The sequence below is a fragment of the Gallinula chloropus genome (genome assembly GCF_964237585.1).
Source record: "Gallinula chloropus genome assembly, chromosome: 1".
Taxonomy (NCBI): domain Eukaryota; kingdom Metazoa; phylum Chordata; class Aves; order Gruiformes; family Rallidae; genus Gallinula; species Gallinula chloropus.
The window spans coordinates 35,839,529-35,867,187 of record NC_140085.1 but is presented as its reverse complement, the minus strand read 5'-3'; the positions used below and the strand labels follow the sequence as shown (position 1 = coordinate 35,867,187).

Below are 27,659 nucleotides of genomic sequence, written 5' to 3'. Positions count from 1 at the left end.
ATAGTTGATTAAGTTGATCTCTGACTTGCATACATATAACTATGTTTCACAATTCTCAAATAATACATATTTAGGCAGCTTGAACTATGTTATAAAAATTTAAATTCAGTACATGCCAATAGTAGAGACTCCAAGAGTTGTGTTAGAATTCACTAAACTAAAAGTGAAAATGGACTTACGAATAACACTGCATAATGAACATTCAAACCACATTTTCATGGCACCTTTACACATGGAAATTAAAAAGTTGGTCAGAAAATGCTTTGTAAGCATCTGTAGATTGCATTTAAATTATTGTTTCTACCACTGCACTTTTTTCTTTTTTTAAAACTGCATAAATTATGTTCCAGTCAACATACCAATTGTGCACGGATAATCTGTCATGAAAATGTGGTAACAGGTGACAGAAGTTATGTATTTGCATGTTTTGAAGAGAAGAGACTAAAGAAACTGGAGGAAATAAACTTTAATGAGATTCCCCGTTCAGTGATGACGCTTCTCCTCTGGGTGAAGATGACCTGGACATTCCCCTCTCTGTGTTGTCAGAGCTAGAACCACTCTGACTGTGTTGATCTGCAGAAGCAGCACTGGAAGCAGGTGGTGACTTAGTTTTCTCCTTAAAGTCTGTAATTATGACTGTCAGATCTCCAACGGTAACTTCCAAATGCTGAGCGCTACTTCGATCCACATTTTTCAATCTTGGCCTAGATAAAGCAAATAATCATATGAAAAGCACACACCCCATCTTACTACCTTATCTTCTCCTACTGTTTAGGACCGCTGGAGAACACGGATGTGTACGTAAGACTGCCACATGCAGCACAAAATGCACAGGAGAGCAGCATACCACAGAAGTATTTATGGTAGAGCGTTTCCTACATGAAAACAGGTGAACATAACACATTACTTTCTCTTAAGACTATTTAAGATTTGACCTTCTGATTAACGTAACTGTGCAGCAATATGGATGTGCTGCACATGGCAGGGCTTTTACTTTTACAAATTAAGGCATCCTTTACTGTGGCTATAGAAATGTATGCATTTGACCCAGAGAAGCATCCATCGCTGCAGCAGCCTTAAGCAACAATTCTCAGTAGAGAATGATGTTCAAGAACAAAGACGTTGGCGTCTGTCTTCTGAATTGAGCAGCACAGGTCGTATTAACTTGCAGCAGGTACTGCTGCCTTTCAAAACCTCCCTGAGACTGCCAGTGTACCATTTGAATTGGACTTTGTGTAACTCTGGTAGTCCTGGCATAAAGAATACCTGCTTAACAGTCACTAAAGCTATTGAGTTTTGATTCCGGCTTGTCGAGGCTTCAGGCTGTGATTTGAATTACGCACAGAGCTATTACATATAGTGTTGACAGGGTAAGTCTCTTCATCTTATCTTTCAATTGTTTGACTTTCACAACATAAGGACCAGAGAAGAATACTCTGAATTCAATTCTGCCATCATATTTTTGCTAGTGACAAGCATAAAGTACTTTAAATTTACTATTTTCCTTTGACAGCCATGAAGCACTGCCACCAGACAGCTGAATTTATACAATCGCTTACGAACACCACAGCTTTATGCATTTAACTGACTCCACAGCTTTCACTACCTCAAGCTGCAATAAAATAAATTAATCTGACATCACATGTTAGCAGGTGTGCTATCAGCAAAGCCCTAACCTTTACCCTATCATACGACTTTGTGTGAAGTACGGTTGGTTCTGAGGCACTTCAGCTGAAACACCTCACGCCTTTCCTCTGCTAGAACAGAGACAGGCTTTGACATCTTGTTCCCCTGGGGCTGAAGTAGTGTGACTGAAGAATTTAAGAGAAAACTGGAAATCTGCTGCTCTGTAACATAGGAGTGGAGAGAAAAAAATCAGCATTATCAACCTCTGTAAGCGCCATGCCTGGAGCTTATTAATCATGCTGAGTGTGCGTGCAGATTTTTATGATTGTTTCCAGCACTAATATACAAGTTTTCAGGCAAAGAGAAAAGGATATCCTTTTCCCAAAGGATACTGAAGAAGTCTGCTTAAAATTTCAGTCCATCTCACTTCTGCATTTTTAATGTACTACTGCAATTCAACCATCAACATTTCAATTTATAATATTTAATTAGCTTGATTAAAACTCACTATGTTAACTTCAGATGCTTCATAGCTGAAGTACTTTGGCTGCATGAAGCTAGTACATTTGAGTATTTAAAATAAAAAAGAAGGGGAAGGGGAAGGAACATGTCAGTGTCCTTAAGCTTAATCATGACTTTCTTAACAACTGTTCTCTCTTGACTCTCAGTCTCTCCCTGGTTCTGATCCTGATGATCCTATTTCAGGCACAAGAGAAGCATCTGCTACTTCTTTGCATAACTAATCCCAAAGGATCTTCCTTGGCGGGACTACATTGGACTGCTTCCAGAAAAGAATTAAAAATAAAACAAAAAAAAAAGCCCCTCCCACGTCTGATTAGACTACAGATTTTATATATTTCTGAGCTTTCTGGCACAGCATTCTTGCCACAACAAATTTATGCTTAGGCTGTGATGATTTAGGGCTTAAACTTGCTGCTTGCATTTTGCAGTTTGCACCGTCCTTCCGCCTGCTCTTACAGCAAGATCAAGGTTTTTACAACTGCTTGTCTGCACTGTAATATTTCATGTTCTCAGTTCTAAGAGCCCAAGGTTTCCTTCAGCATCCCAGATGTAGCTTAAAAGATTTTTATCACTAGGTATTGTACATGCCTTATCCTGTCACATAAATTCATACCCTAGTTCAGCCCTTCAAAGTTTATTCCAGTTCTGCAAGAACAGAGATAACCACGTTACCTTCCCACTCTCAGGCAGCCTGATATGGGTTCTCTCTCCTATTATTTTGCATGAAAACTATTCAGTGCTGTTCCCTCTCTTTTCCAGAGATCAGCATCACCCGTTTGCCTAGCTACAGTTTTGTATGGCGTGACAAATACATCTTTAACCCTTAACAAAAATAAGGGTTTCTATATTCAGCTGATCTCCATCTTCTGGTCAAAATTACAAACTGCAGGTTTTCTTCACATTTAACAGGCACCCTAAACCAATGAAACTTCACACACACAAAATGTTTAGCCTTATTGTTGAGTTTGCCACAGCATTTACAAAGCAGTAAAATCATAGAACATTTTTTAAAATACATTTCAGCAATATCACAAAAGCTTCTAAAGTTTTTTACCTGGTTTTCTTATGACTGTTCTTTTTGCTTGTTGTTTCCTTTTCACTTTTTTCCTTTTCTACTTTATCTTTTTTCTCTTTCTTTGATTGTGTAGGGGGCACAAATTGCTGAGGAACCTGTTGTGCAACCAGCTGGGAGACAGGTCGAGGTTTCCTGTGTGCACATATATATAGACACACACAATGCTTTAGACTTCACAAGTCTCAAACTCCCTACACTTCAGTTACTAACGATCTCTATAAAAACAAATGCTGCTAAAACTTCTCTTAATGCTCACATTCCATTAAAATAGCATATCAAATTTAAACCCATTACAACCTTTTCTTTCACTTACTTGAATCTTCAACGAATGATATTAAATCCTTAAAAAGGAAAAAAAAATAAGAGAGAAACAAGACTTTGCAATTGTCCCCAGTTGTCAGACCCAGGCAGAGACTTACAGGGAGTGAACTCCAAAAGATGACATTTCCAGAGGGACTAGTTTACCACACAATCCTATCCCCCTCAAATGATGAAGGGGTCTGGTTTCAGTCCATATCACAAAAAAGGAAAAATCTGACCTTTCAGGTACCAGAGGTAATGCCACTGATGACTTCTAAAGTAAAACTTTAGCTCAAATAAATTCACTGAAAGTAGCTATAAACCCTGTTGTTGATCATTTTTATCAAGTTATTCACTGGAAAAAAAAATACTGCACTAATAATAGTAAAGTATAACTGTCAGAACACATATGCTTTAAAAGTTGGCAAGAGAAACTGCCAACCACATTCCCTCAGTATATACACTACAGGTTTCATTTCCAAGTTTTAATCCAAACTAAAAACCAGGGTAAGAAGAGGAACAGCAGGCAAAATAATTTCAACAGTATTATTATTTTAAAATTTTCTGAAATAGTACTCTGAAATTGCTTCATTTTTAATTTTATTTTGTATTGAAATACAAGGACTGTAATGGGAAATGAAGTATTTTACTCTTTCCAATGCAAGGGTATTTCTTCGAGATTTTGGAATCAAGAAATTTCAAGTTAATGAATAAAATTGGGAGGTTCTATGATTATACTAAGACTTTGAAGATGCAAATTCCTCCTCGAAAAGGATGTTTACCCTGCCAAGGTCTTAGATTTTGTTAGTAGAGTTGTGTTGCTGCAGTTTTTTAAATAGAAAAAGTACAAATTATATGCACTGTGATACTCTGAAAATACAAGGCAGTTAAAGCAACAGAAGCTATCAGCTCTCACACCACCAGCAGTTCTTCCTTAGGTGAAGCAATGAGTAAAATAACAAAAGCAGAAAATCAAGGCAGCTCCCATTAGCAAGATATAGTTTCAGAAAAGATTGCAGCAGTTGATGTTTCAGAGTGAAAACCGAGTTACAAGAATCCATAAAGTGTGGGAAAGGCAGCTAATATAAACCAGCTGAGATTTCATGAGTCTTCAGTACTTAACGAATTAAAGTAAAAAGAGAGACTATTAAAAATGTCAACACAATAGAACTTTGTGGTAAAAACCAGACTACTGCATATCCAATAATGAACGAAACCCATGCTAACTCATGGGGAGATGAAGATCAGCAATGTAGCACTTAGTGAGGGCTACCCAGCTTCATTTAACTGGCAAATATATGACCACATCCTTTCCAGAAGAGTATTGCAATGAGGACCTTGGAAAACACCCAGTAGAGTCCATTCAGTCATTTCAGTGATTTTGAACTACAATTGTTTACATCAATAGAGTAAATAGACATGTTTAAGAAAACTTGCCTCAGAACTGCTTCAACCATTTGTCATAGTCAATAACAACAAAGCAAGAACCACCAAGATTAAACTGGTGCACAAGCTTATCATTTCAGGTGTAAAACACTGGTTGATATATAAACGAAACCAATGAGCTGTCTCAATCTGAAGATTACTCCAGAAAATAGGGATACAGGGAGTCCATATTCCAGTGACAGCCAAGTGACAATCCCATCACTACTACATAGTGACTTGAGAGAATAATCTGATCTGTTACTTATGAAGTAAGACAGTAGTGAACTTCTTGACACAGAATTAATTATTGCCAAGGGCTGTAGACAACACTATAATCATGGAAACCTGTTAAAAAGGGGCAGAGAGGGGAAAAATTCTTAGCCAACTATTTTAGGAGTTCTCAATTTGCAACAATTTCAATTCCTGAGGGCAAACCAGACAATTTCTATTAAGAGTACAGCTGGGAAATCAAGCTTAGTTCTCAGTCCTAGGTTTAGAACCTCTTTTTCTAGTACCATAAAAGAAATGAGACTGACAAAAAAGGTCTTTGCCACAAGGAACAGAAGCCAGTTAAGACACACACAAAAATAAAAAACTCCACAGAAAAACCATGTTTGGGAAGATGCACTAAAAATGAGCCAAGAGGTTCCCGTTCCCCGTGACTTTGCTGTGTGAGGGAGTTCCACTCAGTTATTTCATTCCTCCATGGTTTTGTTGTCAATTATTTGTGTAGCTGCCTGTCAGTTATATCTATGTTCTAAAATTTATCACCTGCTTTGTCACTTCCAGAGTTCTTAAATGAGGCATTGAATGTTTTTTATATTAAAAAATTGAGAAAAATAAATAAATTCACCTCTCTCTCCACTGAGAGCATCATTCAAGTGTTCAATTTATTTTTTTTTCCAGGTACTTGAGAGGGGCCACTGAACTGCAACCAAGCACTCTGCAAGCCGTGCAGGCTTCAGGAGAGAAACTTTACCACTCGCGAAGCTTTAACCTGATAGAATTGTTCATGATTTAGTGGTAGTTGAATGATGTCATTCAAGCATGAAGGAATTCATAGAAAGAAGGCTTTCTCACAGAGGAGATATATGTAAGAAAAACTATTCCTGTAAGAGAAAATTGATTTTTATGATTTGCCAAAATACAACATTTTAAATTACTGCTTTTTGAACCCAGTTAGTTAAAAGAGTCCTTGTAATAGGCTGGTACAGATGTCAGTAGATACAGGCAATGTTAACACTGCCTTTTATTTCATCAATATATTTATGGCAAATTTTCTCATTCATGAGCACCTGAGCTAACTGGTGTGTAGAAAGAAGCTCTATAAAGTTTTGATTACAAGCACTTTTGCTTCTACCACTGGGAGCAGCTTCACAACTGAACAATCCACAAATACAGGCAGAAATGTTCATACAGATGATATTGCTTAGCCCCTCAAAACTTTGTACTGCTATTTTTATCTAAGTAATTCGACTTCAGTCATTTTAAGTGGAACTCTAATCAAGAGAGGCACAGACTATTATAAGCGGTAAGCACATCAATTCTTTCCAACAGAGGTGAACTTCATGGTTTAGGCCCTAAGGACTGCAGCCATACCAACACACTCATTTGCTGAGCTTCCCAGAGATCACTAAATATCACAGCTCCAAATGCTATGCCTCTCCTTCTCTAACACTTAAGTTTTCCTTTTCAGCCAGGGTTGTTTCTTCTAAGTTAACAACAGCCATACGTTTACCTACAATTCTATTCTGACCTCATTCATTATAGTTTTATTAATTATTTAATCTTGATGTTGCTTTCAAGGTCCTACATACAAATACCTCAATCTCCTTTATGCTTTTGGGTTTTTAAAAGCCAACAGACAGGAACACAAACATTCAAGGACACAGGTTTTTGTCTTCCCTACAATTCCCATTAATGCCGAACAGAGATACCATAATTTTAACTCTACTTTTCTTGTTCTGAGATGACTACACTGTATCTTACAGGATCTGATCTATGCTGCTGGTTTACAGGGTGTATTTACAGAGATTGCAGAGACCTGTCTGTTTAGGTTCTGTGTGCAGACACTCATGCAGCATTGATGCTCTCAAATGGAACAAGTATTTAATACTGAGAAGGATGGTCCAGCTTTCCCTGCTGGCATTCTTACACGCAAAAAAAAGGGGGGGGGGGGCGGCGGAGGCTAAGGGTGTTATAGCATAGCTATTTACATGCCTAGGAATGAAAAATACACATTCAGGAATGCACACAGTGTGTTAGACCAAATGTATCTGGAACTATTGCCTCAAGTCATTTCCCAGTCCCAGAGCTCAACACAATACCTTCCTGCTCACAAGTCATTTTGGACATCTCACAGTAGTACTTGCTTCCTTAATTTCCCTCACCTGGTATTCACCAATAATCTATGTATAAAGAATTATGACCAATTTGATATGGTAAATAACTTGGTGTCATTACAACAGAATGAGTCTGTTTTGAAAACACAAATAGAAAAAAATCTATGTACAATACTAGTAATCATCATATGCAGCAGAGGTACAGTAAATTCTCAGTCGCCCGAGTTACCATCAAACACAGACACCGAACTATCTTATTGCTGAGGCATCTTGGGGCCTGGCTGAATTTATTTAATTTATACAGAGCAGAACTACATTGTCACAGTGCTGCTTCTACAGCCATCATAAGCCCATAAAGCAGACCAATGTCTCCTGCACCTGAGCTACGTCAGTGTCAAACCACCTCTGGGGTGCATCCGCTACAGCCTGGAAACAGAGAGCGTAACATGGACAACTGTGACTGCTTTTCCATGAGCCAACTCCAGATCTACCTACACCTCAAGCGAGTCCTGCATCAGCATGATGCCTCCTTGTGTGCAGCGTAGGGAGAAGATTCATCCATTTGGTGTTGCATATGCTGAAGACACAGAGCCAACCAAGTGAGGCTGCCATGCAGCACACAGTCCAGCCGAGCAAGTAAGACTGCTGAGAAGCACTGCAGGGACATCAACAGCCAACAGCCATTGCTCAGTGTGAGCCATGCCGAGCTTGGACTGCCCCACTCAGAACCAGTACCCTTATCCTCCTGCTATCCAAGAATCTCAGAACATATCCTATGGTTTTTTATAAAGAAAGCTGGATACTGTATAATTAAATCTCAGTGCTGAATACATATACCTTTTCAACCTGTTGTTGGAAAAGTGTATTGTCATCTATAATGCACAGTTTTAAGAGTTCAGATATTCTGAGGAACAGGAGACATACTCAAAGGCACATTCTTTCTTGAGTCTCAATCTCCTCTGCTTTCCATATTTTACTACTGCAGAAGCATTAAAATTATAACTTCCCAGTCTTAACAGAGTGGGTCTAAATTAAGGAAATGCTTTCACCTCACTTTTCAATCAAGCTGAAAGATGTTCTTCAGCAGACAACATGGATCCAGAATAGTATCTGCTAAGCAGAGCCTACATTCTAATGCGATCCTTTCTTTGCCCTTCCTCAAGTCCATCTATCTCCCAGCTTCAAATCAGACAAAAAGCCCTTGCTGGAGGTTTTTCCTGTCTGCAGTAGCAAATTTTCTATTTTTTAAAGCAAGTGCCACATGCAACGTATCTAAACACTTTTAGAATACATGTTGCTATTGAGCTCTGGTCACTTTATCTGCCACACTTCTCCTCCAGTAACTAGAGCAATTTTCTAGTACAGTTCTATCTGACTATTGCTGAGCCTATAAAATTGTTTTCAAATTCCGCTTACTCCCTGGCTTCCTATGAGATTATAGACATCTTGCCCCATCCTAAAAATCAGGAGGAAGTTGCCTGTGAAACACTTTTCCTACAGAAGGATGTTATGTCTTTAGCTGCCCATTGTGGCATCGATCTATTTTCGGTTCACGGACTCAGGTTTCTCTTCCAGATACTCAGAAGCTGCCTTCTGAATGACAGAAGGAATCAAGGAAACAGGTAAGATGCTCAGACTATCAAACAGAACAGATAGCTAGCTATTCTACACCAGGAATGATTTATTCATCAGAACAGTTTGAGCTTTCAGGCTGAACAGCAATATCTTATCTCCTACCATATTTTCCTTCCCAGCAAAGACCAGCTCCTGAGCAAACCAAAGCCTGTGGCGTTTCTTCAAAATTCTTCCCTTGTTTTTGTGTAGATTCTCTACACACTATCCCATACGTTCCATAATTCCAACTCTGCACATTCATTTTCTCCTTTCCTCCACTGCAATAGATCAACACTTCTTTAAAAAAAAAAAAGGTTTCAGAAACTTAGAGAGGATTTTTTCAAAGGCACCCCTAATCCTTAAGCAGAACCATTTATCTAAACTTCTCCCTGCAGGGAGACACTGACCTTTTGTTCAAGACAGCAGATTCATCCCTCAAGAAAGAAGTTAGAAATCTCTGGAATAGAAACCTCTCTGAATTTGTCTTGCCCTTGGTCACAGAATCCTTTCCTCAAAAATGAAAAATCCACATCATTCTTTAAATACAAAGCATTGTTCCCTTTCAGGTGATTCAGAAGGACAGACTGCTCCGAAGTTCATGGAAATTCCCAAATGTTCTACTTCTTGTTGCTTTAAGGGCCTCACTGCACTGGACTCGAGTAATGAGTCCAGCATGGTTTTGAACATCAGCTTCATTCACACTCTTCTGTGAATCTGTCCTGTCCCACCAGCGAGACATGGCAGAACTTGTTAATTGGAAACCAGTAATCTAGTCAAAGAATGCCCTGGATTTCACTCTATGAGGTTTTTCAAACATTATCACATTCAATATTCCCAAAATGCCTTACAAGCAGTAACTAATCCATTTATCCAAGCCACCTTTGGTCTTTACAAACTCTACACAGTTGGGGTTATTTTTTTATGATGCCTCCTTGGGGAAAGTCTTGGAGTTTATTCCAAAAGTTGCATTATAAACACAGAGTATGCTGATGCACTATCAGATGCACTAGAATGCTTGTCACAGTTAACATCTTCAGGCAAAAGCATAAGAGAACAAGCTCAGTCAGCTTCTAGGAAAAATACCTAGAACTAAATCACCAGGCATCTGCCAGCTCTAAAAACCACTTCAAGTTCTCCTGTATTCCACATTCTTCATTTACTACTTATGAAGGACAACTGCTTAAAAAACAGCCTTCCTGAAATCGAGACTTCTGACAGTCACAAATACATAAGATTACTAGAGTATGGTGACTGTGCCTCCACTTTCCATCTGATTAATACCTCTTTGATTTTTCCTTCTATCTTATCCTTACACAAGCTTAGGCAACTTTAAGTCATGCTGAAATTCAGCTGGTTTCTATCTGGATAGGTAGAGAATTCTGTTCAAACACTCATCTTTACTTACAGCAGCTTTTCTTTCATTTACCTATAATTATGTTTCTTACTTCTTCTGACAGCTCTGTTGTCCCCTGAATGACACATGAAATGTGTCCCATGGATCTACTGAAATACAAATATATAACCACGGCTAAGCTGACAGGCAGTAACCAGCTATATGCACTCTTAAGCCACTGCAGATGCTCAGTATCTTTGGACAGAAAACAACCTTACTCTGGAGCCTTCCTGCAGGCAGTTCTGACAACAAGGTGATGGACAGGAACTTGCTATATTGTTGTAATAATTCAAATACCATTAAAATTTGAAGACACTTCTCAAAATTACTGCCAAGTGCAAAGAAAGCATTTAATGCATTTTTCCCAAAATCAAAACTAGCACCTTCCCCACAGGTTGAACTTCTAGTCAAGTAATCATAAGATATTTCAAAGATTAATCACTCTTCCTGTGTTTTTCACAAATCCACCAGGTCCACTAGTATTCATGTTCAAAATATAATTGGCTTTGCCCAGAACTATACATTATTCTATACTCTCCCCAGAATAAGATCTGATTTTTAGGGTATTCAACCATGTTAGAAGGTTCATACACATCACACATACATTTACACACATAAAAATATGTATTTGAATACCTGAAACGTACATACAACATACACAGCATGTTATACAAAACAGTTACTGTGACACAGTTAATTTCTACTTTAATTGTACTTTGCTGTCCTCCCTCCAACCCACTTCTTTTGGGGGGTGGGAAAGGGGGTCTGTCTTCTCTTTGAAGTGCAAGCTTTTAGAAGCTGCTATCAAATTCTCTTATGCTTACTCTGCACAAAATCTTAGATTTCTCACTTCATAGCAAACCTACAAGAGTTCTGTGCATTTTCTTTACCTAGAAGCTATGACAGATTTATACTGTTGGGAAAAAAATGGTATTCCTCTCCCTCTAGTGCCCTGCAGACTTTCCTATCTCCTTTCAGTCTGCTACTGTGGGGCTTCTATGACAGAGATACTCAGTTTTCAAATGGACTTCTAATTTCAATCATGCACTAGTACTCCTCCTCTGACTTTTGCTATTCCCTCATCTAGCAAGGATTTCAGAAATGCCTTGTTAACATGCTTGAGTTTTCCCAACCTTCAATTCTTTTAGAATTTCGTAGCAAATTTAATTCTTGTGATAAAGGCACACTGAAAGTCTTTACTTGTCTGTATTCTGTAGTGCATTGTCACTGGAAATAGGAGTAACTCCTGATAAAGGAGGGCAGACCTTGGAATAAATTAAATCTAGTCATCTCCCTTTTACAGCTTCAACCTTTATGTGGGAAATAACAGGATGGGGACCATTTCCAATGCCATTTTTTAAAGTGTGCTACCCATTTGCTAACAGCGAACACATATCTCAGTTCAGACAAGTCAATACATTCCTGGAAAATTCACAGCATAATTTTAGTGCTGCATCTTCAATACAGTGCTATATTTCAGATATCTGTACTTAGAAATGCACACTGTTCTGACATTGAATATTCTATATTGCTCCTTTGCTTCTTTGTTTTCATATCTTATCATGTATTCCTCACCTCCAGCACAAGGTCTACTTGACGATGATTATGACTATTAATCTAGCTCATATCAAGTTTTACCATTCGAAATCTAATGAAATAGTTTTGTAAATATCCCTTCATAAATATTACTTGGCTGGGTAATTTCACAAAGCTGTTAAAAGTCTCTCATACATTGGCTAGTCTAAAATGCTGCAAAGCTACATTAAAAACAATCAACACAGTTTAAAACACTTCCACAAGTGTTTTCAGAATGAATCTGCAAGACAGCATGAGGCTTGATACATTCGGTCACCAAGAAAACCACATGTGCTCATGCCTCCAAGACATGCACTTCTCAGAACCGTCAACAAAACCAAAGACATAAACTCCTGTAAAGCTATTATTATGTATCTGTTTGGGTTTTTTCTTTAAAAATTCCGTTTTAAGCAACACAATTAACAATATGCCATTACGAACTAACAAAATTATCGGAAGAAATAAGGTTACATTTTAAAACCCTGACACAAATCTTGGTTTGCTGATGTTTGTATCGTGCATGCCTTTTAAAAGTCTAAATAGAGAACAGTTAAGTGCATTAAAATCTTGTTGAGAACAAAGTTGAACCATTCAAATCCTACTCTGTTCTTTCATTACTAGACTGGATCATTTCCCAATACAAATGTACAGGCTTTAAATATCTTATAATTTATTTGAAGATCATTTTCCACTCCTGTCTATCCTAAATATTAATGTCTCAAGAAGCTAATAGAAATCTGATATCCCCAGTAATACTCTCATCTCCATTTTTCTAGTTCACAGTCGTTACTGAAATCTCAATAAAAGCTTATCTTCACATACTTTCTACTTCATCATATTCCTGCTAGTCTGTACCCCATCTCCTTCGTCACATGTCCTCATTTCTCTAACTACTGAGGTCCACATTCTCAAATAAATCTTAACACAGTGATTAGAGCAATTAACTTAAAAATAAAGTTGTTTTTAATTTCCAAAGCACGTAGATGTTTACAGGGAGTCAGCTGGAAAGATGCATGATTTTTCAGTAAACAGCTTTTTAAACAGGCAAAAAGAAAGATAGGAAAATGTAGTTTTAGTTAGATTTTCTAAGTGAAAGACTACTCCAGTAACATGTATCAATAGGAGACTCTTCATTTAGGTACAGATGCTGTGAGCAACTCTTACAGCATTTATTTGAATCTTTTGCAGGGTACAGCGATAGTTAATCATTGCAGCAATGTTATAGTATGATATGCTTCCTGTGTGTTTTCAAAAATATATTGATTATGCCAAGTTCTAACTGTAACTTTGTGATAGAGCTCAGCCAGCTTTTTACTTTGAAGACCACAGCACAGGTTCCAACCAGCAGCTCTGGAATGTGACTCTTCCACGACAGACCTATGATGTAGATTTAGCCAGAAGGTCTAAATGGCTCCAGAATGAAAAATACATTAATTTTTTTTTCAAATTCAGTTTGTGTAACAAGTAACACAGTACCTCAAGTAGAAGTTACTGACAAGTAAACAAACGTTCCTCCCACCCACTGATCAATTCTTCTATCCCTCTCCTCATCCTCACATACTGACAAGTAGTTACAAACATCAAGTAATCAACATTCCCACTTCCTCAGCCATGTTTTCTCTTTTTCAGAAGTCTTTCTGCAAAACAGGTTATAATGATGCTGGTGATTTTTGCATCTGTGTCCTTTTCCATCCCACTTCAGGAACAGCAAATGTAAGCAACTTCACCTAAACAAAGGGGGAAAAATAACCACATATGCAGCTCCCCAAGTTTTCCTTGGTTTGAGCTGATGTCTGCCTGCAAAGAGCTTAATGTCAAAGAGATAGCATTTTTCCATAAAGACTAAGAATCCATGAAAAATGTTGGAAGGTCAAGGCAGATATTTATATAGACATTGCAATAGTGTTGACAGCTTTAAAGAAAGTAAGCGGAATCAAATTCAATTTACCATCGTAATCTTGTTATCATGGCTTACAAATGCACAGGTGAAGAATTCCCCAAGAGTCAAGAAATTGTTATTTAAGTTCTTTATCACACAGAAAGAAATCAATAGAACCAAGACCCACATACATGCATTAAGTCACTAAAGCTAACTGTCCTCATGTAATTATGCAGTCAACAGTTTAACACGTAGTGAATAGCAGAATCTTATTAAACTTCAGGTGAGAATGCAAAAGTTCAGGTCTTACATTTTAAGGCCATTCATTCCAGTTTATGCACAAATCGTCCTGTTAAGGTGTAAGTACATGCAATTTGGCTGCACAAAAGCCAAGAAAAACATTCCCTATCTCTACCCTATCAATTCTCCTCTCTTTTTACTGACCTTTCTTCCTGCCTCAAGAAGATGATGAATTTTTCAAGTGCTAGTTTGACACTAAACATTTAAAGCATGAAATATTTTTCAAACTTGAATAGTAGATTGTTTTTGCCAAATGCAAAGCACTGATTCACAAAGAGAGAGAATAGTCACACATTTCTATAAATAAAATGCACTGCAGCTTTCAATATATCCTTCTACATATTTGTAGGTTAGCAGCTACAATGTTTTGAGACTTAATTTTCTTCAAGCAATTTTTCAAGTAACTTTTTTTCTCCTAGATTTGATACCTAAGCAAAATTTACCTTAAATCACATTTATCTTTTAATGGACTATCACATCTACTCCACAAGCTCTTTGTGCAGCACCTTGTACAACAAGGGTTTCTAGGTTCTGCTAAAATAGCAAGGAAACAATATTCCAGGACAAAGGAAACTGATTTTTCAACTTCACTAAAAACCCAGCACAAACACTGTTCCAGTACCAATGCTGACTTTTGTGGTCAAGGGCAATCAGGCCACTAATTAACTCCTGATTCCAAAGAAAGAAGAAAAAGAGGAAGGCGGGGGGGGAGGTAAAAAGGTTCATTTCTGCATAAGCTCATCACTGATATTATTTAAAGCAAACAGGAAATCATCAGGAGCACTGTGTATAGTAAGTAATATTGCAAACACTGTAGTCAATTAGATCTTGCACACTGTAGTCTACACAGAAGCTACCAGTTTGTGTAATGATGCCACTCCTGATTTTTAGCAGTTCAAGTCACATTATGCAAAGGAAAAAAAAATACTTCCTATTATCAGTTCTTGTAAGGCAAATACAATAGTTGCTAGCAATTAAATTAAATCACTAGCAGGAGAAGCAGTCTTTGGATTCTGACACAGATCAGCTTGCCCTGCCTCAGTCATCAGTACTCTATTAAGCTATTCATAGAATAAAAACTATCAGATTAAACTACGTTTAGCTTGCCGTGTCACATGAATATGCTCAGGCTAATCAGCACACAAAGCCATCTTGTGAGGAAACTAGCCTTTATTTCCACACTGAAGCAGCTCATGACTAAATGCATCTTCAACATCGATAATTTACGCCGTTATCCAAAATTATTTTCTCTCATTACCATCACTTCTGTCACATCCTGGAGTGTTAACAGTACATTAGACTGCCTCTGCAAATAATACAGCTGAGTAATTATGACAGGGCAAACAATAGAGGTAGAGGTCTGTATGGAGAAACACAATATAGATCCATACACAGACTGCAGAGTAACGATGCGATTTCGACGCATCCTACGTGTATTTGAATTCTAACTTTCAGCCAGCTCTGATTTCCAGTGCTTTCATATTCCTAGCTGTTTTACAGAGTGAATCATTTACTTGGAATTCATCCATTCAGTGCATTTCTAGCAATTCTGTCTTTCAATAAAAGCTGATTCAATTAGAATAGACTTACAAGACCCATATGGTTTTATCAGTCACTGTATAAATGTGCAGAAAACTACCCCTTGAGGCACTGTCCCTATTTAATCATTCCCTTAAAGGGAATGCCCTATTTTCCAGATGACATTTAACAGATGAGGCCAGCAAGTCTCCTGAAGACAACTGGTATACTGCACGACAATCTGCCCTAAGAAATATCTGTATCAGGTCCTTTAGAAAGCCCAAATTCATCTTCCCGGATCGTTTTTAAAGCAGCCATCAAATGTTACTTTTCCAACAACCAGTTTTAAGGCTCCAACGTCTCGCACACTGTTGTTAGAAATTCTTCCCCATATGCCACAGGCTGTGGCTCACCAATGCTCAGCAGAAGCGACAGCTATATTGAAAATACCCTGTTTGAGAGACATATGGGTATCAAACAATTTATGTTTCCTACATGATGACGTGCTACATATGAGCAGGGGTTGGAAAGCTCAATGTCCTTAACAACATCCCCTGAGGAGGAAGCATTTGGGAGTCTGCAGGGAAGGCAGTGGTTACAGTTTTTTAGACCCGTAGATCCTTGGGATTCATGGGAAAGGGACCTCTCCCAACTTCCAGTCCCACAAAGGACTGGATCCTCCAGGCTGCTCCTCTGTCCCCTTCCTGTTGAAACTGTGATGCTACTTGCACCTATGCAAAAAAGCCACACACAAAACACGAGGTTCATATTGATGCAGCAGCACAGATACTGTTGCACAGATCAGGGTGAATACTTGGCACTGCTGGCTTTGTGACCAAACAGGAAGGAGCTTGGTTCTAACCTGTCCTATTTGTTCTGCACTAGGGGTGTGATTTTCCCAGAAGGTTGCTGCATTCTAGAAGCTTCCTTCATTCAGATCCAGCCCCAAAACAATATCCACCTTATGTAGGGGAAAAGACTACACATTTGTCCTGAAAAATCAAGTCTTCACAATGCTCTTCAGGAAAATTCATATTAATAGAGAAAGATGTCACATAATCATCAGTCCTCACCTTTTCTTTTTCCCTTCTTACTCAATTACAGAACTTCCAGCTCATGACCCTAATCACAGAATTCAATAATATCTGTAAGAAACAACTTTCCTTTCCCTGAATGTGTCAAATCAAATTTTTTTCACTTTTAGAGTCAGAAGCTCTATTTTTAACTTAAATTTTAAAACCCACCACTCATTCACACATTTTTTTCTACCAAGCACTGTCATTTGAAGTGTGCAGTTCAGATAAAGTATATTCAACAATTAGGGAAAATGTAAAGATAAGTCCTAAACTTCCAGTAAGTTAGAATGGGAAAACTTTCAATTGCTCATTTCCTCCCCACCCCATGACCCCAACTTCTAAGAAAACAAGAAAAAACTTGTAGCAGACATCAAGGTCATACCTTGTAGGCTTCAGTTTGATTTTTGATGGAAAGTTTGCCGGCCGAAAGCCTACCAGCAACATTCTGCAGCTGAAATCTCCAAGTTCAAGCCTGCTCTACATCAAGGTACCACATACCAGTGGAAGGTACTTCAGAGGGAACTGACAATCCTTGGGATCTTTCGGTCCTACTTAAACCAGGATAAGCCACTGCGTGAAAGTGTAAGAGGGGAACACGTAATATTCTGTTCCACTAGCCTACTTGAAAAGTATTTTGTAGCTGACTGTATTGGCCAAAAAAACCTAGGTAACGTTTGATACTGTGAGAACATTTTCTGCAAAGCACGCTGTCTTAACCTGACTTTCAAGACAAAGAGTACAGACACTTGTATCAAATTTTAAACTCAAACAGGTATAATGGGCTGTCACAACAGTAAAGGAAAAATTGTTATAAAAAGTCATTGGGCAGAAAATGCAACTTCTCATCGCTCTACAAGCAATACAAGAGCTTTCTTCTTACCAGCTAGACTTCTCTTGTCACGTACTTAATCTTGCTGTAGCTGTTTATTCAAATCCCAGTAGTTTTCAGACTAGTACAGCTAATAATTTTCTCTAGAAAAGATGCAGTGAGCAACAATACCACTGAAAGCACTGAAAACAAAGATGAAGTTTCCACTAAAAAAGAAAGAAAAAACCCCAAAGAGCTAAAACACATTGAAACACACACCACTTACACCTCAAAGGGAAGTACATAGCCATAGAAATAGAAAGAAGTACACCCGTTATCAAACATGGAATGAAAGCAAATACCATATGGCTTAAAGGCTTCTTTGCTTCAGTCTCCATACAGAAGTTGAATTCCATACAACCAAATTACAGTTGGATAGAGGGGGTAAGAGTACAAGTTAGAATAAGAAACAAGCTGGGCTACTGAATGTTATAAATGACAGTCAACAGCATGTAATGAAATTCACCCTCGGAAACATACTGTTTAAAGACCTACAAAGACAGAAGAAGTCAGCAAGTACTGCAGGAGAGAAAAGGAAAAAAAGAAAAGCAGAAGAGAAATCACAATATGGGTCAATAAAAATGCAGGACGTGGTAGATCACAGACTCACAGAACGGTTTGGGCTGGAAGGGACCTTGAAGACCACTCAGTTCCAACCCCTCTGACATGGCAGGAATACTCTCTAGGAGACCAGGTTGCCCAAAGCACCATCCAATCTGGCCTTAAACACTTAACAGTTGACTCAGCCTAACTCAAATTTCAGGAAGATACTAAACCAATATTATTTAACAACTGGAAGCATTAAAAGATTAAGCCCATTAGCTTGACACAGTCGAGTTTGTCTATTTAATGGATTAATGACTAAGAGAAAAGAAATACATGTCCCAAGTCTTCACTCAGGACACAATCAAAAATACATTCTCCCAATCAAGCTAGACTATGACTGGGACAAAGTCCTGAAGAAAGAAGTTCCAAATTAGGGTTTGTTTGGGTTTTTTTAATATGTGTCAACCCCTAGCTGTAGACATAGGACAGCATCTACAGGAATACTATTTAATATTCTTAAGCATACTTTGGACAAAGGAGTAAGGAATAGAACAAGCAAAAAACACCAAGCTGAAGGGTGGTGAGAACTATTAGACAAGACCATCCTGTGTTGAGGTGACTCAAAAATCAAACCAATGAAATCCAAGAAAGGCAGGATAAAAGATCACATACCCCACAACTGCATAAAAAGTAACAACAGAGGTCACTGTATCAGATCAAGTAGATTGGAGGACACAGAGAAGTCAACATCATGATACTATTTCGTAACAGAAAAATCTTCATTCAGTACCAACACCAGACATAATTTAGCACTAACACAATTGAAAGGCAGAAGCAATTGCCTTACACTAAAAATTACTCAGTTGAAGGTCTGTCTTCATTCTGGAGTACTACTCTAAGAAACAGGTGTGTCGACTGAAGAGTCAAGAATAAAGAATCATGATACAAGCTGAAGAGAACTGCCACCTATTAAAAAGGGCTGCCGAAATTTCGTACCTGTAAGAAAGACTTAGATATTGGATGAATATGGAAACCATAACCCAATAACCAATAAACTACAAATATGGTGGGCAATTCACTGGGGATAGGGAAGATATACATCAACTTATTGATTAAACATCTGCAAAAACATCAAGGTAAACAGCACTATAAGTAAGCTGTCTAAAGGGGTTGCAGTGTTCTTCACTGGAGTCTTGTTAGGACAAAGATTATATGAGAGGCTGCCCAGGTCTACTGGCTCTTGCAGTATGGGAAAGAGTCTAACTCATTGAAAGACCGTTTCCTTTCCAAGTTCCTGTGGGAACATGGATAAGACAAATGAGCCTCCTTAGAACCATCCCTGTAATGAAACCAAATGTATTCAAAGCTTTTATGACTTTAGTAATTGTGGAAAAAAATGCTAATCTATTTTGCTTGGCTTTGGTACAATTCAACTGAACAAGCCATTCTTTACTGGCAGAACCCAACTCAGAGCCTGTAGTGCCCATTAACAAAGCTTGCCTTCTAGCAAGCATGTCTCCTCAATCCATTATAAGATCCAAGATAGGAAACAAAGTGCTGTTCCTCACAGGTTGGTACTGGGACCAGCACTGTTTAACATCTTTGTGGTAGACACGGACAGTAGGATTGAGTGCACTCACAGCAAGTTTGCTGATGGTGTGTGGAAAGGATGCCATCCAGAGGGACCTTGACAGACCCTTGCATGGGCCCATGCAAACCCCATGAAGTTCAACAAGGCCAAGTGCATGGCTCAGCACAAAACACAGTATCAGTGTAAGATGGGGGACGAAGCAATTGAGAGCAGCCCTGCAGAGGATGACTTGGGAGTGGTGGTGAACAAGAAGCTCAGCATGAGCCAGCAACGCACACTTAACAGTCCAGAAAGCCAACTGCATCCTAAGCTGCATAAAACCCAGTGTGGCCAGCAGGTCAAAGGAGGTAATTCTGCCCCTCTTCTCTGCTCTGGTGAGAACGCACCTGGAGTACTGTGTCCAGCTCTGGGGTCCCCACTGCAAGACATGGGCCTGTTGGAGAGAGTTCAGAGGAGGGCCACAAAGATGATCAGATGGATGGAGCACCTCTCCTGTGAGTACAGGCTGTGACAGTTGGGCTTGTTCAGCCTGGACAGGAAAAATCACAGAATCACAGAATCTTAGGGGTTGGAAGGGACCTCAAGAGATCATCGGGTCCAACCCCCCTGCCAAAGCAGGCTCAAAGCTCCAGGGAGCAGCCTTTCAGTACCTAAAAGTGCCCTACAGGAAAGACGGTGAGGGTCTGTTTATCAGAGATTAATGGATTTAAACTACAATAGGGTAATTTAGATAGAATATGAGGAAGAAATTCTTTACTATGAGTGTGGTGAGGCCCTGGCACAGGCTGCCCAAAGAAGCTGTGGCTGCCCCCTCCTTGGCAGTGTTCAAGGCTGGGCTGGATGGGGCTTTGGGAAACCTAGGCAGGGACACCCTCCACTAGACCAAGTAAGAGGGATTGGAACTAGATGGTCTTTGAGGTCACTTCCAACCCAAGCCATTTCGTGATTCTAAGAAGATTTTCTTCCTGTTCAACAGCTCTAACATCATTAGTTATTAAAACAGGGGAAAATAGAAGGTTTACAGAGAGTGATATGTTTCTTTTCTGATCTATGGGTGGGTTTTTTTAATTACATAAGGTATATACACATAGAAGTCCAAGTCACAATGACAGCTACCTAAATTTCTGGCCAGTGATGCTGCTGATATAATTACTATTTTCAATATGATGCAAAAAGAAACAACTAAACTAGATGTAAATCAACTATCAAAGCTGGATCAAACAGGCGCTGTTGGGTCTTCGCCCAGTATCAAATGAAATACTGTTCATTTGTTCTGGGGAGACTGCATTAAAAAAACCCACCAAAAACCCCCCCAAAATCCCCAATGTGAGCTGTCTAAAGTAATGGATTAAAGTATCTGTCAGGTTCAAAACTACAAAGAACAGAACTAACCTTAAAAAACCTACCAAAAAAACCCCCAAAAACCTAAATCAAAACCAGCACTTATGTAGTCAGATTTCTGAAATATAAGCTTTATCTTCTTTTGATTGCAAATCACATTCTCTATTACCCAAACAAGCTACACCCATCAACAGCACCTAACAGCCAGCCCAATCAATAAAAATTACTTATTTTTTTTATATGGAAAAACAAAACCTAATTCAAGTTGATATGTGAAAGATTCTTAAGTCTCACTGTATTTTTTAGGAAAATAATTCCTACGTAAATTCCTAAATAAATTCCAAAGGTTACCTTTAAAGACTCTTTTAAAAAGTAAGTCTGGAAGTCCACAATGACTAGATTCCCTGATGGTTATCTAAAGAGGAAAAGAGAACTATTTATGCTTCTCTTCAGAATTTAATATTTAAGCTTAAGCATAAAACTCATCATACAAGGCTTGGTAAAGTATGACTGTTCCACTCACTTCATTCCTGCAAATATTCCCTTCTCTGAACTACCACAAGCAACGAACAGTCTGCTAGACTTGGTTCAGTCATGTATTTGTAAAATCAGCATGACAGGCGGTTCTTCCCCTTTCTCTCCTTCACAACCTTCCCCGCCGCACGCATGCGCGTGTGCGCGCACAGAGGCTGCAAACTGGAAGGCAGAAGAGAGAGTCCTTAACAAGCTGTTGTAAAACAGACACGTTAAACCAGATACACAAGATAAGTACCAACTCTCTGTCGCGAGCAGTACTGCATTTCAACAGAAATACAAATACCAGATTTGGTTAAATGTAACTGATTTGTGCTTATAAACATCCAGATGGTACATGACTAAACAAATTGCACATATTTTCTGAAGAAAAATGACCTTGATAGCCGAGTTAAAAAATTAAACATTTTATTTATGCTTCTCAAAGCATAAACCAAACTCATGACAGCTTCCAGTGGAGACCTGTACTTCATATTTAGGAGACTGTCAGACATGCTTATTAAATACCTGCACATATTGAATGGCCATACTCTGAGGCACAATCAAAGAGCATGACCAAGCATCAAGCAAACGTACGAAGATGGCATCCCAGTTCCTTATACCTCTGTCTGGTATGATTTACAGTTCACTTTTCATACGTTAGGCTGAGAGAAAAGGAATGATTCGGTAATGGAGATCAATAGAGCATAGGACATGGAAGCCATGCCCCCTTTCAGCTGGTTATATATGTCTCTGCTTCAGCAGTAGAGGACGTTAAATGGTATACTTCCCAAATCCACAAAATTCATCCTGACATGAGATAACTTTCTCATTCTGGCTACAAATTTCATGGGGTATTTTATATAAATTATAGAGCACATAGCAGCTTGCCCAACACATGTATCAGAGAGGAATATCTAAACCCAATTTTAAAAAAATAACTTTATCTCCTTATTCTCCATTCTTTTCCCCTGCTGAAAGTGCATACTATTCAAACACAAAGTATTTTTCTAGGTCTCACAGATTCACCAGTAAGATTAAGTTTTTATTGAATTCAAAGCAAAGAATAAAACTAGTTCGAAAAAAGTACAATGAAATAAAACCATTAAAAGCATGAAGTAGTCACATCTTTGTACAACTATCCTTCTCCTAGTAGCAGCTAAGGGAATACTATTAGTGAAAACATCCTCTGGAACTCTGCCCATTTTCCTAACTATAAAAATCACAGAATGCTATCGGCTCTGGAAAGGGAAAATCGATCACATATCCCTGCACCCCTTTATTTCCATAGCAAAGCATCACACCAAGCATTTCCAAGTTTAAAAAGCCAGATCTGCAGTTGCCCCTGCAGCGCTCGCTACACTCCCCTGACCGCTCATCCTTCACACCGAATGGAGAAGTGGTTTGTCATAGCATCGAAAAAATAATGGGATCCTGCAACTACAGACCAGACTACAATGTGCATGCACAAAAAGCACATTAAGAAAAGCAAAGTGACAGGTCATTTTAAATCTGGATGCTGTCACTAACAAAACAACAAGAGCATATGATCTGAGGAAGATAGAGCAGAGAGGTGATGAAGCAGTAACGCAGTCTGCTAGAAGACAGGAGAGAGTAGCAAAGGTAAATCCCTTTCAAGAGCAGTCCTCTTGCATACTTCTTCCTAGCAAGACTGTCATTCTGAACATCTAAATTACAATGACTGTGTTAGGTGGCAAGGAAAAAAAACCCTCCAACAAAAAAACCCCAACCAAACTAAAGAAGCCCCACAAACCAAAAACCCACCACCAAAAACCCCATCTGTTGAAGGACAGACAAACCGGGAGCAAATACTTGCTGCAGTAAGGTCTGTCCAAGGATCCAGCCCAACTCTTGAAGCTCACCAAGTTTGGGTGTACTCCTGGTTCACGTAGTGCCGTGATGAGCAGAATGAATTAAAATAATAATAATAATAGAATGCTAGCTGCCCTTGGAGGCAACTTCCTTTTGGCAAGGTAACTCCGAGAGTCTGACCAAATTCAACAACCCCACTATAACCTCCCCAGGAGCTAAACAATTCCCTTCTGGGTTTTCAGCATAATGTCAGTGCCACTGTTGCTTTTACAGTGATGCAGTTCTGGGCTTTTTCAGTATTCTAGCAATTACTTTACTTTTCTGTACAATACAAGTGACAGAGGGGAATGACGATTTTCAAGTGTTTACATCTCAGCAAAACTGAAACAATTTCATGGGGCAAGGAAATCAAACCACTTATTTAGCCTAAGGTCTCTTCCTCTTGCTAAACTTCAATGGTTTTTGCAAACAATAGAGCTCCTCAAAGAGATCATACAATTTCTTTATAATGGAAACTATTAGGCAACCTAAATATAGAGTTCGTTACCAGTTCCCTCTATAACACAGTACGTTAGGGTTCTATTCAGCATCCCTCACTCATACTTCTAATGAACTTCAGCAGGAGATTTGTTCAAGTAAGGAATGATTATTACAGCCCTAGGTCCCTTACATTTATATAACATCTTTCATCTAGAAAGATTTCAACATGTTTTAAAGGTCACATATAGAAAATTACTATATTCAGTAGAGTCTCCTATCAATAGGAACATAGTAATTTCTCAGTACCCAAGCAACAATACAGAGCAATTTAGGTTAGAAAGTAAATAAGAAAGCCATATCTACAGGGAATTTAGATCCTCGGTGACGTTCCCAAGTCTGGCAACAGTTCTACGCTAAAAGGTACAGGGATTTCCAGCTGGCAGAGAGGATATTAGTTTTACATCTGACTCACAGCACATCTAACTGGCACCACGCTGAGGCGCTCCCTTAGTACTAACCCAAAGAGTGCCACCTTGGAATCAGTTACACCACTTCCTGCAGCATCCAGGATTGCTCTTGGACTTCTCCCATCCAAGCACAGCCCCGTTTAACCATTTGCAGTGATACTGCCATGGACAAAGTTAATTTAACACCACGATCCAGCCTCCTGTAAAAATTCATTCTCGAAGTATATTAAAATATAATCAGGAAATCGTAAGAATTATTTCCACTAATCTTAACAATTCCACCAGTTATTAAAGATCATAATCCATGTCTAGCCTCTGGCATAAAAGATAATTCTTTCAGAGAGAAGAAATGATCCAGCAGTGAAAACACCCACAAACCCTACCCTGTACCTGAAAATAGTTCTGTAAAGTTAATTGTACATGATTAGTACTAAAAAAATACAACAGTTTTAACCAACCTTGCACCTTATTTCCAGTGGCCTTCCAAACCACTGAACTTGACTATGATTATCCGTTTCCCCACCTGCAAATCTGGCCATATTTAGTGAATTTTAACACGCAGCAGCAGGTATTAAGCCATCCACCACAAAGAAACAAAGTCTCTGAATTAAAAGAACAGAGCTTTACAGTGTCTTAAATCTCCCATCAGTTAAAAAAAAAAAAAATCGAAGTACAAATTTGTAAGAACCACTGCACACTAAGAACTGTTCCAGGGAATTAACTTAATCTAACATTATGCTTCAAAATGGAAGACTAGAAAATAATTAATTTAATAACATGTTCTGAGTGTCCTCAAAACACCGTGATATTGTTATTCTGACCAACATCTACGGAAAACATTTCGTTGTACAGGCAGCACCAGCAAATGTTTTAACAAGGCCCCAGTTTGGCCTCTTGGACTCCAGCTCCTTAAAAATAAATAAATAAATCCACCCAAATGGCCTTTTGTGTCTATTTGGCACCCTAATGATTCTCTCCATAGACACAAAGGTCTGCTTACCAGCTCAAATCTAATTTCAGAACTGGGGCCTAAAAAGGCCTGGCCTAAAACCTCAACCTGTATCTAGCTCGTGCCGTGTGTAAATCCTGGGCTTCACAGACACATGAAAATGCAACCCATTTAAACCTTATGGGGAAAAGAAACTCATCAACCTCCTCAGCTAGGCCATGTTTCAGAGTTTAAGTAGGAAAACAAAAATCAATGTAGCAACTAAAGCTCTGCATAGCAGATCCCTAGGGGAGAGAATGGGAAACAAAAAATACCCAAACAGAACAAACCAAGACATTCTGTTGCTAAAATATTACAAAAATCATTAAATATTCAAGTGGCAAAGACAGAAAGCAGTAATAATACTGGTTTCTTAGGACTCTTTTTTCCACACCTTTTTTTTTTTTTTGCAGGGGGGCACATTTGGGGGTTTGACAGGGAGGTTTCTTCAGTTTTAGTGCTTTTAGCCAACCGAGTTTCCAATGCAACAAACCATAATTTTGAACTGACTTTGCCTATCAAGCCGTCTGGAGGATAAAAAGGCTTTATACTGCTGTTTTCAAGATTTTTTACATTCATTATTTCAGCAGTATTATTTTGCTGAGTATCACCAATCTGTACACATCTATCTGTGACATAAACACAATGCCATTGTTACAACTGGAAACCACACTACACATGACAGATGCAATTCGTCTCAGCGCAATTACCTCACAAATTTCTTTGGTTAAAAAAAATAAATCAACCAGTATTCAAAACTGAAGTTATGAGAAGTCCTTTCAACATTCATTTTGCTTTTCAGAAGTCTAGAAAAGCAACTCTAAAGATTCATCATTTTTTGTCAAGTAATTGGACCCAACCTTGCACTTACAGTTTCTAACATGTAACGTTTCGTTACAAGTCATATTCAGCTCTGCTTTGGCTGATACCTAGAATGTAATTGCTGCTTTTGATCGGATTGCAACTTTTATTGCCACTTAAACTTCTCTTGCTGAGGGATTAACCCATAGGTGTGATAACCATAACAAAGGATTCTTTAGGAATATTCTCTTCGGTTAATGCAACGGCTACAGGCACGCTCCTGTTGGTTTTATAAAGACGCCTCCATTCCCCAAGCACACGCATGTTGAGGCCACAATACTGAGAAACACGAGCTGACGCAGGAACCAGGTAATCCACCACAAGCTTTCCGACGGGTGCACAGAGAAAAGGTCCTCCTGGGAAGTCACGGATACGCAGGGTGACACTTCAACACGGCGCAGTTCAGCTAATCAACAATTCCTCCCTGAACAGTAAAGGGTTATTAACCACCCCTACAGCCCCACAGAAACCTGCACAGTGATGCTCTGCGATGAAAAGCGAATTAAAACAAAACAAAAAAAATTAAAATACAGTAATAAAAAGGGGATGTATAGGAGGCAAAGTTAAACTCCTAGAAAAAAATCAGTTTAAAAGCAAAAAAAACCCGAAACATTAAAGGGTGAGTGTCTTAGCAGGCACACCCCAGGGGATGGCTCTTCGTGCAAGGGGCACGGCCTCTCGGGGTTAGTCTGGGCAGGCAATTATGCTCTTCCCGGTATTTATTATTTCTGTTTGCACACACACCAGCGCACTGCTCCCCGGCTTGGGTCACGTTTACCGGGGAGCCCCGGTTTCCTCTCCTCGTCTGTCGTCCCCCCCCCCCGCCCGCCCGGGGACTCCTTAGTAAATGTGACCCGATTCCTGTCACAACCGCCCTTCCTCACACCCCGGGGCGGCGGGAGGCCGCCCAACGGCTCCCCCCGGACCCGATTCCTGTCACCGCCGCCCTTCCTCACACCCCAGGGCGGCGGGAGGCCGCCCAACGGCTCGCCCCCCGCCTCCGCTTCCCCCTCAGCCGCCGCCGGCGACCCACCGTGTGGAGGTGCCCTTCCTCACGTCGCACATCATGCACTTGAAGGCCTCGGCGCTGTTGCGGAAGGTGCAGACGCTGCAGTCCCAGTAGCCCTCGTCCGAGGAGGGTTTCGGCTGCCGCTTCGGCCTGCGGAGACACACGCGCGACAGGGGCAACACCGGGCGCGACGCCCTCACGCCGCCGCCTCCCCCCCGGGGGCGCCCCGCCGGCCGCCATCGCCGCCGGCTCCGCGCACCCGGCCGCCACGGAGAGGGCCCGGGGAAAGGAGGAGGTGGAGGTGGAGGCGCCGCCGCTGCCCCTACCTGGTCGGGCTCTTCTTGTCTCCCATGCCGGCTCCAGACGCGTCCCCGGCCCGGCCCCGGCGCGGCCCTTTGTGTGTTTGTCAATAAGGAGGAGCGCGGGGGGTCTCTCGGCTCTAACGGGGACCCAGGGAGGAGGAGCCGCCACCGCAACCTCCAGCTGTCGGGGAAACTCCAGCCGCCGCCGCTGCCCC

General features: G+C 39.8%; 1 protein-coding gene across 1 annotated transcript; it reads right to left on the bottom strand.

Moving 5' to 3' along the window:
• On the bottom strand, positions 1 to 27,659 carry YAF2 (YY1 associated factor 2). Its single transcript, XM_084280190.1, has 4 exons — positions 27,469 to 27,659; positions 27,167 to 27,292; positions 3,203 to 3,355; positions 1 to 704 (listed from the first exon to the last, which is right to left on the bottom strand). Exons 1-4 carry the CDS (start codon positions 27,492 to 27,494, stop codon positions 467 to 469), a joined length of 543 nt encoding a protein of 180 aa, XP_084136316.1. The 5' UTR covers positions 27,495 to 27,659; the 3' UTR covers positions 1 to 466.